Source organism: Opisthorchis viverrini (assembly GCF_000715545.1).
Source record: "Opisthorchis viverrini unplaced genomic scaffold opera_v5_594, whole genome shotgun sequence".
Lineage (NCBI taxonomy): Eukaryota > Metazoa > Platyhelminthes > Trematoda > Opisthorchiida > Opisthorchiidae > Opisthorchis > Opisthorchis viverrini.
In genome coordinates this window covers 21593-35068 of record NW_008752257.1, presented here as the reverse complement: position 1 = coordinate 35068, position 13476 = coordinate 21593, and the positions used below count along the sequence as shown (strand labels likewise).

General features: G+C 43.2%; 2 protein-coding genes across 2 annotated transcripts in view; one reads left to right on the top strand and one right to left on the bottom strand.

Moving 5' to 3' along the window:
* Positions 1 to 13476, bottom strand: part of T265_15551 (hypothetical protein) — a gene marked incomplete at both ends in the record, with an annotated part of 129053 nt that overhangs the window by 111240 nt on the left and 4337 nt on the right. The gene's annotated exons all lie outside the window — the stretch shown is intronic.
* Positions 12154 to 13476, top strand: part of T265_11812 (hypothetical protein) — a gene marked incomplete at both ends in the record, with an annotated part of 5817 nt that continues 4494 nt past the window's right edge. The window contains one exon of the mRNA XM_009178582.1: positions 12154 to 12355. Within this exon, the coding sequence (XP_009176846.1) occupies positions 12154 to 12355 (202 nt within the window). The remainder of the gene's footprint in view (positions 12356 to 13476) is intronic.

Sequence of the window (13476 nt, the reverse complement as noted above, 5' to 3'; positions counted from 1 at the left end):
GCCACCTCTTCCGTTTCGAGCGTACTACTCAGAAACCACCACTGTAGAACGTCATGTTGCGCCCGACATATGCATTGCAAGGCTATTCATCTGCTCGTCAAATAATCAACGTTTTCAGAATCCATGTTATCTTCGTTTGACATACTGCCGATAGCCATATTAGCTGCTCTTAACTAAGCTGCCTAGTTTTGGTTGTAAGAGAAACCACTTGTAAGTCCAGGGCTACGAGGTACACTAGATTTTGGGCACGTTGTTCACTGTTTTATCAAGTATTTTATAATCGGTCGTAAATTCAAGGCCGTAACAAATGAAACAAAGCCCCAATAAGCTTACCCTACTCAGCCTTAGGTGCGACCAAGGCTGCTGAAAAAATACGGACGCATGTATCACTTAATCAACAAAGCCTTTCTTCTATCTTATTTCAGAATAGATTATCGATTTATGTGACATGGTCAACTTCAGAGAAACTGGTTCAGTGAGCGGATTGGAAGCGCACCTGCTATGGTATTTTTCCCAATTGCATTTGATGTTGTGATTCAACGACATGGCCAGTATTTGAGTTCGGATCCCTTATCGATTCGGCGCTGTGTATGTAATTAGACCGGTGGGAAGCGCACATTCCTTCTAATTTTATGGAAGAACGGCAACACACAACCCTCTTAGCCGCATCACTGTTGCGAAAGTAAATATGTTTTCACTAATGTCCTTATGCGCACACGTGTAGTTGAAGCCGAAATGTTATGGGTATCCAAATTCAGAACACGGAAATTGTGCTAATTTGCGTGAGCCAATTCGACTGAAAATGAGCTGCTTCAGATGCCCGTGGACGTGTGCACCCAAATGACTTGTCACCAGCTGGATACTAAATATTCGACCGGGTTGGTCAAAGCGTAGGACTAAGTAGATTCAAGTGTTAGATTGTGAACAGTTCTGTTTCAATTCCATTACTTATATTACATAACTCTTCCTCAGTTTTCCTTTGGTGGTACCCTTACCCGCACTTCCACATGGAGTCTGGAGATCTCCCTGGATAAATTCATACTTTATTCGTGCTTGGCACACACCAGGCCCAACGTCGTCCTCGAATTATTTGCAGTCCCTTCATCGGTGGATGCCCTACACAGTGTGCCATTCGCTGGCTCAACATTATGCGAAGCAACTATAAGACGCACCTAATCCATTTCGGAAGCAATCGTTTATTGATTACGTGTTTCAGGGCGGTCCATTATAAAGTTTCACTAATCAAGCACGATCATCGCCGGCACACGGATGGTATATTTAACGGGAGTTTGCCCGTTGGTTCATCCTCTCGGGCAATTTATTCGTATCTCAACCACTCGTACCTGAGATCAAAAATAAAGGCTGAAATACGAGACCGATTCTGATTTTGGCATATAGTTTGCCCACAATTTCTCATAACGTTTGATTAGACTTCAGAGAGAATCATTCAAATAACTCGACAGCTTGATGTCCCGGCTCAAAGAAGTAGGAAGACCGTGGATAAATCAGCGTGATATAATGTCTCTAACAGAAGGGGATTCAGGAGGTAGGCACTGAAATCTGCTTAGTTCAACGTCACCCATACTGGAACTTAGTTCACAATGGTAATTGGCAGGGCAACGGCTTAGGGCTGAATCATGACCTGTAAAATGGGATTCGGCACAATTGAAAACAGACCATGATATCTAATCGACGTCAGAATGACATTGATATGTGGATTTGGGAAGGACCCATATTATGCAGACCCCATCGGCGTCGGAGTGGTTTGGGGAGTAGTTTCAACTGCCAAATCACCCAGTGTACAAACGTAGAGAATTTAACCAAGCAAATCAAATGCGATGCTCGAGTGAGTAAAAATTTCGATACTGATTCCCCATTTTGCGGAGATCTAGACCGGAACACTTTCATCCTGAATGGCATGTCGGCGGGTTCTGTCAGGTCTCCATCAAACCACATGATAGTTCGGCACGCGCAACTTATTGACGCCTTTCAGCGTGACGACTCCACACGCTGTCGGTCATAGGAATTTGAATGCGCAAAACTCGCAAACTAACTGTCTGGTTACTTCGCGAAATTCTTTCAGCCAGTTTCATATGTTGCACCTCGAAAATGTCCTCAAGAACCGTGTAAGTGAGAACCAGCCAAGATTCCTGTTCCTCAAATTTACGCGAAGCAAACGGTGTTCTGTACGAGAAATGCGGAAGAACAGAGATGAGTCGAGCCGAGTTGCCACGCGTTTAAACGTTCGCGATGGACTGAGCACATGTACTACCTTTCTAGTCACTTTGTAATCGTTACCATTCTTTTGGAATAATGTCGGCCGGGTGCACTGTAATCCCTATGATTATGGTGCTCATCCTCACCACTATTCCAAATCTTTAAACTGGTTTGCTTTTGCGCATAAATCGCACGTATTACGTTCACCCAACTGTAACAACTTAGTCAATCAGCGCTTGTAAAGTGATATTCTAACGTAAGTCACTAAGGTGATTCACGATATTCTCCAGCTTGTAGCGGTGACTCAAGTTGAAATCAATCTTGGCTTTCATGTATATTTCACGCATAATCCAGGAACCAGACCTTCCGTAATTAGCGCTACCTGTGCCTGTATTGGCACGTTTTCTACGTCCACACTGTTGACGTTCTGAAACTGAGGATTTGGACTCGTCAGCTTAAACGAACGTATATATTATTTTCTATGAATCCAAGGCGTCTTACCTAAACATATCCTTGCAATTCGTCCGATGTGTCGAGTTTTGTTATATTTGCGTAAAATTTGGTATCACAGTAATGTGTGGCTTAGGAACAACTTGAATCTCTCCCGTTTGACCAACTATCAGTCCAACGGGTTTACCTGAACTTTCGTGGATATGATTTGACTATCACTCTGTAATATTCTTCGCATTCCATTTCATAATGAAATTCACTGGCGTGGTGCAATTTTCTCGAAATGATCTATGGTCGCATACGTTCATTGTGTTCGTAAACCTCGCAGCTCACATCTTATCTTGGGACACAAAAGAGTAATTTTATAGATGTGACGCAACGCGGGGTCAACGGGGTTTGTGTTTGACATAGGACACCACAGATTTTGCAGTCAAATGGAAATTTACTTTACGACTCACTACCTTTCTGTGTGCCTTTGTTAATGTATTGCTGCGGTAATGACTACGGTGAGAGCTGACTAGTCCAGTGAAATGTTTCAATAGTGAAAATCATGCTCACTAAACACAGTGTGCTGAGGAACATCTCGTTTTACATGCGGCAGATGGATTACCAACAGAACGGTTGCCTTTCATAATGCACGTGAAGAAAACATGAAGCGCACAAATGGGGGCCAAACATTAAGCGAATAAGATGAAACGATAGAGACGCCTTCGCTAATATGCGTGATCGATAGTCCAGCCTAATACTACGCGTGCCAAATAACACGTTCCGCGTTGGGTCATGAATTTCATATACTCATTCACGTAGGCCGTGACTTCAGCTGAACTCACTTTTGATGAAATACCCCACAAACCTTATGTACACATGTGACCTCAACGATGAAGTGACGCAAGGTGATTTGTTAAGTTGGATGCAAGATGTACTAAAGGCATCCTAGTATGACGGTGATACTACTGAAGGGAAAAGCATGCGAGTAAGACCTTTCCTCGTAAAGCGTCTCATGAAAGTGATATCTATTGCGGAATTTGTAGCGTCGATTCCTATGTGTATGGTAATGTAACTACAGTAAAGCCCTTATGTGTACACCCGTGTTTGAATCCAAAATATTATGGGTATCCAGAGCCAGTACACTAAAATTGAGCTAATTCGCGTGGGCCGATTCGAATGAAAATGAACTGGTCGAAGGCTGGCGGATTTGAAGCATTTATCACGGGCTGCTTACAAAAGGTTTGACCGGGTTCGTCAAAAGCCAGCCAATATAGGGTCAATCGTTGGATTGTCAACAATTAAGGTTCAATTCCCTTACTGATTTTACATACCACTTGCGCACTTTTCCTGCGGTGGTGCCTGTATCCACGCTACCACGTAGATTCTGAAGCTCAGCCGGGATAAATACATATTGCTCTCCTACTTGGCACACATCGGACCAAACTGGGTCCTCTGATTTCTTGCATTTTTTCAAGGAAATCACCACACTGTGCGTCGTTTGCTATTCCACCACATGTTATGTGCCTTGAGCACTCGTTCGTGATTAAGTGGACCAGTTTAATTGCATGTGTATGCGCGTTCCATTACAAATTTCACTTACTGAGCACAATAATCGACGGAGCAGTGATGTTACATTTTAATGAGAGTTTTTCCGTCGATGTTTATGCTTTCAGACAATTCAGGCAAGGGCCGAGGAAGTTTCTCGAGCTTACCTAGTCTAGTTCGCTTTTGTCACTCAAGGGATACTGCCCATCTGAAAGCCACAAGAGAACGGGTGTAACAATGAGATTCCAATCATCGTCGCCGAATGGTACCAAAACGATGCAGAGGTTCATACAAAACGCGTCGAGAATATTTTTTCTTGATACAAAATGCAGCGTGAACAACCGTCACGGAAGGAATTTGAAAATACTTAAACCTAATCCCAAAGATGTGCTATATGAAATGACGGTGAAACTCCGGGTGAGCAAAAGGTGTTCAAATAGTTATGTAAGCAAGTATTACGTCTACTCGAGCGAAGGCACTCTAGGCGAAATGAGCATGGACCGCGAGGCACGTATCATAATTAATGAACATATCTTTGTAGAACGTTTGGTGTCAGATCGTCGGGCACGCCAAGCGAGCGGTGAGACGTTTCTGCGTCCACATTCGGCCAACTGCGTAGGCGTTTTCGAGGAGCGATTGGTCGTAGGCCTCATAGTTTGCCTTGACGTCAATGTGATTGAGCGGATCTTTCTGTCGGTGGATTACGGCTTTTTCCACTGAAGATTGTCGCTTTGTATCACATAAGAGATGAGTTCGTGAACAACCTAGATGTGTTATACCCGATCGGAAGCCTCCAAGAAGCAAAAATATGGTGATCGTTATAAATTCGTCTTTTTCTTACCCAGGTTCGGCTGTCAAAAAATACGAGCACTCTTACTGAAAAAGAAAGTTTTGAAAGCTCCGTGATTCAAGGTGACCCGCTTCATAATTCGCTTCACCTTCTTCGTTACTCTAATGGTCCCGTAGCTGCTGCAAAACAGTCGACCACCCGTTTGCCAAATTGGCGTTTGAAAGCTCGTGATTCAAGGTGACCCGCTTCATAATTCGCTTCACCTTCTTCGTTACTCTAATGGTCCCGTAGCTGCTGCAAAACAGTCGACCACCCGTTTGCCAAATTGGCGTGACCATGGATTTCTTATAATCAGAGGGATGTTTGCGGGTGGAGAAACACCCTGCAGAAGTGCTATGCCAATGTGCGCGAGGTTTCCTTCCGAGTCCTTGTGAGGGGCTTGCCCGGTCACAACTCTCTGTAGGGATTTATCTACTGGAAGAGCTGAAACATATCGTCCTCAGTTTTTATAGGTAATTCAAGGTTACGTATTTCCAAAATCGGATGTGATGAATTCACCTGCCGAAATGCAGGCCAGCGCTGTGTTTCCTGTTGACCAAGGACGCCATCATTTTGTTACTTTTGTGTTCCCATTTTCCATTTAGCTTCACACTGTTATTATTGTGATGAACACCACGGTGGCCTCGTAAATATTATCGAGATTCAAGTTTTAATTGCCCAAGAAACCTAATGATTTCTAGAGGTGCTTGCAGGCAGCTATTCAATCACCAATTTAATCTCATCCAGACCGTTCGGTTTCTCTGGTTTTCCTTTACACAATATGGAGAAACGGTGTCCGATTTTCTCTAGTATCTCGCCTAAAGCGGCATTTTGGGACTGGCATTTTCCACTTAAGTTTCGGCATTCTCATTCGCGTTCGATGACTGCAATAGGTTTTGTCTAATTCATCGGATTCCCAAGTTAGATATAACCACGCATGCAAACGAACCAGGAAAGTTAGATAACTGTTCAATCTAGCCGTCTCGCCAGCACATACATTTGAAAAGCCACGAGACATGTAGTTTGGTTGCACGTCTTAGATTCGCCGGACAACCATTGGGTTCACATATGTTGTGGTCCACTAAAAGCCGAGGATTTTGAACGTGTGAACACATGCAGTGAACCCGCTAGTTTATTTTTGTTTATGGCTTACCTTTAATTCTGCAGTCACCGATTACATGTTTAAACAAATATTATGGTTTCCGAAAATGCAAGTACATGTTGCAGGACATTATTACCTTTGGTAAGCCATCTCAAATAAGATACAAACTACCTAGTTTCATACCGTGCAAAAGAGTCAATAAAATATAGTTGGTATAGAGCAGTGAATTCTTCCTGAGTTTGGTAGTTTCCACCCCGCAGGGGCAATGGTCCCATGTTGCCTGACAGTTGTAGACCAGTATTTCTTTGGTCGACAAATTTCACCAAAATAGTGGTAACGATTTAGACGGAAATTTTCGGACTGCAGTGTACTGTAAAATAGAAGTAGAATGTTTAGCACGCACAGTCAGTTAATACATTGATGTAATCTCAATGATACCGACAGGTTAAGGGAAACCCGATACATAATCAATGGACAGGATCACGCACTTGGATTTAACGGCAGGGTGCGCTGCAATATTGCAGACAATATCGAGTAGTATGACGGGATTTATTTCATTAGTCAGGTAGATGGAACTTAGTCAAGTTTTATCTGATTATATCAGAAAACAAGCACGAACCATTCTTAGGAGGCGCCGGAAATCCTTCAAAAGTGGTTAGTTAGGGAAAGAGTAATCTACAAGTGCGAATTTTATTTCGTACACCGCAACTTTACCGAGATCGAAACAGTAAGAAGAACCATGTTCCAGTAAATAGGCAATTTTGCATTTTGTACGCTCGTTCACGTGGAGAAATGCTCACGTGATGGCAAACATGTCGAAGCATCAGGTAGTCAAACGGAAGAAACACAAACAAATTTAGGGAACCTCAGCCCCATATGGATTACAACGAGGAAGTTGGATCCGGGTGATGCTCATTCAGGTTAAGTTATAACCTGTACAATGGGATTCAGCACAATCGAAAACAGAATGTGGCATCTAGTCGGCATGATATGCGGATCTCATCAAAGTCAAAGGGGTTCATGGGGAATTCCAGCTGCCGAATCACGCAGAGAACAAACGTGGCAAACTTAGTGAAGCAAAGCGAATGTCGTGCCTGATTATGTGAAATTCTCAATCCTGCCTCCCAGTTCTGATGAGATCCAAGCCGGAACACTTTGATCCTGAATGGCATGTCGGCGGGTTCTGTCAGGTCTCCATCAAACCACAAGATAGTTCGGCACATGCAACTCATTGACGTCTTTCAGCGTGACCATTCCTCACGCTATCAGTCCTAGGGACTTGGATTCGCACGCCTCGCATTATCTTAAGCAAATCAATTATCAGCTTTGCCTTGCGGAATCATTTCAGCCAGTTGTATTTGTTGCACCTCGAAAATGTGCCTCAAGAACTTTGTGAGAGTGTCACAGCCAAGATGACTGTTGTTCAAATGTCCGCAACGAAACCCTGTTCCCTACGAGAAATGTGGGTAAACCCAGCTAAGCCAAGGCGTATGTACGAATGGTTCTACTCGCTTGAGGAGCCTAAGTTGACAAACTGCTTGCGTAGCCACATTGTATTGACTTCTTCATGTTTGTTTTGGTTTCGGCCCGTTTTTAATTTGAACTCCAATATTCATGTGTCTTGTATAAATGCTGAACGCCACCCACCCATACCTTTCTCAGAATCAAATTGGCATATTTCAACGATCAACACAAGAGCTTGCCTGTAGGATGCAGTATAATTTTGAAGATTTTGTTGGGAAATTCTGGGTGTCTATTTGGACTCCTCAGTCGTGACTACGTGACTGGGCATTCACCCGCATGTATAACGGAGTGTATTAAACACCAACAAATGCCTCGGTCTCAGACAGCCACCTAGATACAGAAGGACACATAGAAGGACTCAAATTTTAACAAATGAAATGCATGTGGGAAGTTAAGCTTGACCTGGACGCAGCATAAAATTTACGTGGAATTATCATGGCTAATTTTCGCGCTGCATGAAAAAGGCGCAGCAATGAAATCCACACTCCATTTACTTGTCCTTAGTTGCATTGGATCGGTAAGGCTATGCTAGGATTATAGGTCATTCACAAGAGTTGAACCATTCCGAAGATACCACTCTAGCGAAAAGTGCGACGCTGCCAGTTGCCACCTTCAAAACATCAAAGCCAGCCTGATCGTAAACCAAGTCGCTAATCATCTCGGGTAGCCAAAGCCATACATTAGACATCAATGTACAGAAAATTTGCACAGAAACACAAACACCGATTTTGTCAAGCCACAAAAAGACCGTCTCATTAAAAAGCTGTTTGTTAAATTTAAGGTAGTCATCTGTGAAATCCAGACCATCGGGAGCGCCAGCATTATGAATACCTTTTGGCGGCAACATGCAACATACGGGAAAATTGACAAAGCTCCACAGAAGAACATCACCGGACACGCAGCCACAAAAAAATCCCAGAAATCAAGCACTCTATGCAAATTCATCAACAACAACAGATCCGCACGTCCAAAAGTTCGTATTGCACGAGGTTAACTTGTGACCTGCTGAAATTTTTAACTCTATTCGATTCAGCAAAATCCAGCGCAGTGCCTCCAGTGAACATCTGCAGCGGTATTTAGCAAATTCCTTTAATAGAACCTTGTGTTGCAACATGTCGGCGAACCCACCAGATACCGCGTGCGCCAAACAGCACCCTCGATTTATTCGGTAATCACCAAAGAATCGCGCTTCGCTGATCATGATGTATTCAAAGCTCCTCTGTGACTTAGTGACCCCTGTCTGTCAATCTAACATCGTTTTCGTCACTTGGCCATATACCCGGATTGTCATACGTGGGTTCGGAACCTCTGGCATGCGGCTCCCCAGAAATTATTAGCTTTCTGGAGCAACCAGAAGTATGATAACACGTAACACAACCTGTCTGAACATTTTTTTTAAAATTCAACACCATTGTAAATCAGAAATAATAATAATGTTTATTCTCAACTTGTGGGTGGAATACCGTCTGGCATGGTCATAAGTTTTCTGTCAGAATGACTGGGAATTTGTTGGTAGTGGGGATTGAGGCAGCGACATTGACAATGATAAATATTTTACGAAATGTAAAAATAATAGGTGTATTTCCCAAGTGGTGGAGAAAATTCGAATGAAATCCGAGTAGTTCCATCGTGAAGCCAACTGACATACACTGAAATTGAAAACCATTGCTGGCCAAAAATAACTGGGTTTTCGGACAACCCCGTAACGGTTCTCAAGGTTGCCATGATTGGAGAGGAATACACATTTCTTTGGTGGCTGAATCCGAGGTAGGTGAGGAGAGGGGGTCAGGCCGATGCAGGGTCAAGGATAAGTTTCCTTCCGTTGGATGACCACATCCTCCAATACAACCCAGAATAAACAAGCCACACTGTCTTTGCCCGATTGTGTGAGGAGGCGACCAGGAAATACCGAAAAACACTGGATATGGCATCTTCCAGCTTATCCAGACAGAGCCTCGTTGCCGGTCGAGCCCCTTACAAAGACTGTTGACAAAAATCCGTGCACAATGGCATATCAATCCAACCGCTCGACGAATGCATACATCCTTCTGCTTATAAAAAATCGATTTTCACGCCAATGTGACAAATGAGTGATCGACTGCTGCCCAGCAGCTACAGGACTATGAGAATAACGGACAAGGCGATGAATCGAATTGTGAAGCGAGTCACCTTGAATCACCCCACCAATAACTTTATATCCATAGAGCCAAGGGGAGTTTTCAAAACGTCTTCATGCAACGTGTGTGCTCGTATAATGGGGCGAACCTTCTCCAATGTCATTCGAACCTGAATTAAGTCACTCTATGGGACCTTCGACGAACCGCTTCTCAAAGAGGCCAAGGAAGCTTGACGAATCAGGACGCAAGGAGATCTCAACTCTCGCTGGATTTTTCACAACGGTAAGTTCGTTGATTGTGAAATGCTTTTCCCGGTCTAGGCCTATTTACTCTAGAGTTCCTCCGCCTCTGAAGAGACCTAATACTTGCTTATGCAATTATTTGAACGCCGTTTGATCGACCGAATTTTCGCCGTCGATCCACATAACACGACGTCGGGACTAATGTATGAATGCCTTTAACTGTAGAGTCTATATCCCAATATGGCAATATATTATCCACTTTTAGGTTAGTATAATCATTCTATGATGGTTATTTACACTGCATGTTGTACCAAGGGGGAAAATTTTGGACCCATTTTATTTGAAACCCTGCGTTGTTTTGGTTACCGCTCTGCGACGAACATTGAAAGCACAGTGATATACCCTTTCACTTGTGCATTTCAGATGTGCAGTTACACTTCAGCGGCAAGAACGAAACATACTATGTAGGCTCGGGTGGTAGGCTCGGTCCTATGTATGAATATGTGAAGCTATGAATCAATTGAGTTTAGCTCCACTAAATAGGCCGCACCTGTTGGCTTCATATGGGAGGTCAGTGTCTGGAAAGGCATAAGTTAAAATTTCAATGCAGGATGTCTCACGATCGTAAGACATGTGACATTCATGTATTCTTCTGGTGAAGTGCTCGACTTAAAGTACCTGACTGTACGACACCCAGTAGTCACAAAATAAGTTTGTTACGGCTGAGGAGCATTGGGCCACGTATAACTTCAGACAGGTGGTTGGAATGAGCTAGGCAAGTAGCTGTTGAGTAAGCTATATTGCAGATGAACCCACACTGGCTACAACCGAATGGGAGCAGTGGTTATCAACGGTGGGTAAGAGGCTCAAAAGCGGACAAACAACCTCCACGTTGCCGAAATATTTGCCTCGACCTTATTAGTAGTGTGCTCTTTTATCAAGACATTTCGCAGTATCCGGATATCGCGCAAGCTGGAACATCAACATTTTATTTGAATCATCCTGCTCCTCCAACCACGATCACCCCATGGAAGACCAACACCCCTGAAGATGAGAATAAAAAGTGAATTGCTTCATAACATCAAGTTTATATGCTACCTTGTGTATTTGCCAAACATGCATTCTAATTTCGTATTACATTTCACCAGGACTAGATGGCGAGAATGTCAGGTCGTTCTTTCCGGACAAAGGCTTTTTACATGTCCAAAGTGCAGTGCAGTCCGCGGTTAGGCACGTCGCGTTCTATAGATCTGGACGGATTTTTGAATAGCTTGTGCAACTTTGATCACAAATGGTGAAAACTGGAATATTTGTCCGTCGCGGTAAGCACACGAGTTTAGGTTACGAAATTCCTGTGGGATAAGGTATCATAGTTGTGTGAGTTTATGGGGAAAAACGTTGTCAGTTTTGACAGCACACGGGCTACAACACACTTGGCGTACAATTTGCGCCTGCGCATTTAAACACAATCTGTTTCCTCCGCATTTCTTGTCTTCCCATATGCCACAAATCGATCAGCTAGGGTTGCGCACATCGCAGTTCTCGTTGTCGGGAAGAAAATAATCAAGTGCTTCGATCCCAGAAACTGAGGTGATGTGATAAGTAGCTATAAAACAATGAGTCATGGCGAATTCGCAAACATAATGGTCTATTTTCAACCCCAGCAAATATTCACAAGCAGTACGTTATGGTATTTTGACATTCGTGTTACTTGTTACTTATCTATGCGGGTATCGCGTAGTACACAGTGAACGAATCAAGTTGGTGAAAGTGGTCCTAACTTACGAGATAGTTTTATGATCTATATATTTGAATGCTTTTAGCGGAACTTCCACAAGGCCTTGAAATTACTACCATTTACAAGTTTATCCCAACCAGATACTATGTCGTTATTTTTGCATTTTTCGCGTCATCTACATGTCACTTCTGAAGAGGTGTGTAGCAACCGTTAGAACCAGAATATTCGGATGATTAAGCTGCCGTGAAAAAGGGAAAATGCATATGCATTCCGCAAGCTCCGATAGGAAGATGGTTCATCACACGCAACTATTAACTCGCTGACGTCGCTGCATTTTTGCGCCTGCAAGTGCTCAACATACCGCTACGAATGGTCAAGTCAAGGCTGGTTGCATTATTAGAATGTGCAGCTTGAGCGGATATTTTTTGTACAAAGCGCTTTGCTCCCATCAACAACCACAATCAGTTGGTGCCGATATTGATGTGTCTTTGGCATCTGCAACGTCACTCCAAACAGTGACTATACCAAATTGGAATGAATTGGCTGCATCGAGAACACCTGCTGGCATTGAACAAAAACAACTAACTTGCGCGTCGACAACGTGTAAGTATTGCTACTCATTCCCAGTGTATTTTCCGCTTACTATCCGTTAAGTTTCCCCACAATTAGATGAAGATGTTTATGAGTACACCATTCCATTCTGACCTGGAACAAAGATGGTCCTTTAGTTGGTAACATTAGTCGGCCACGACATACGTAGCTTCTGTTTCACTGTTTGAGCAATGCGGTTACCTAGTAAGAATATTCGACGAGTTTCGTGCGCGATGTTCCACCGAAGACGGTGGATTTAACCTGCCTGTGTTCAATATTTCAATCAGTGTATTTATATCGGTCGACTGAGAAATTCATGAAAAGTATGAAGACGACGTGAGTTCCGCAAATCAACCCCAAAATTTCGGGTTCGGCTGGTAAAATTTCATATTGGAATGTGGTAACCGTCCGCCAAACTATTTACAGACCCGAGACGACGAAACGAATGGTGACATTCTAATAATTCACCATTCAGCAGATCAACACTTGAAACTATTTGTGCTTCGACGTTCAATTCTCTTGAGTATGACCCCATACGCTGCGGCGGCGCGAATTGGGCCAACTGACCAACCAGCTGTGTGTCACTGGCCAAGTTAATTTACTTTCCCTAGGTATCACGGCGATAATCACAAAGCTACACGTAATTAAAGCCGTCTGCAAGCCAACTAATCTTGTGAACTAAAGCGAAATGTGAGTGACTTTTAAATGGGCTTATTTTCAATGCTTGCCTCCTGGATTCTCTTCTGCGAGGGATATTATGTCATAATGTTTCATCCATTCCTAATTATCTGAGCCGGGATACCAAGGGAATGAAGTTGTTTCAATGCCTCTTTCTTTCGTCCAAACGACTGTCACAAGCAATTATCGCCAAAACCAGAGTCGGTCTAGGATTTCCGCCTTTCTTATCAGTCTCAGTTGTCAGTGGCTGAGATACAAGTAAATTCGGTGAAAAGATGAACACCAACGGGCAACCCCTCGTTAAACTATAACAACTCCGTCCCGTCGATTATCGTGCTCATTTAGTAGAATTTATAATATGCACAGAATATAGATAAAATGAAGGTGGACCTCTTAAATACTAAAAGGTACTGAAGGTATGAATTGAGTTTTTCTTTTCATAACGCTAGGGCAGC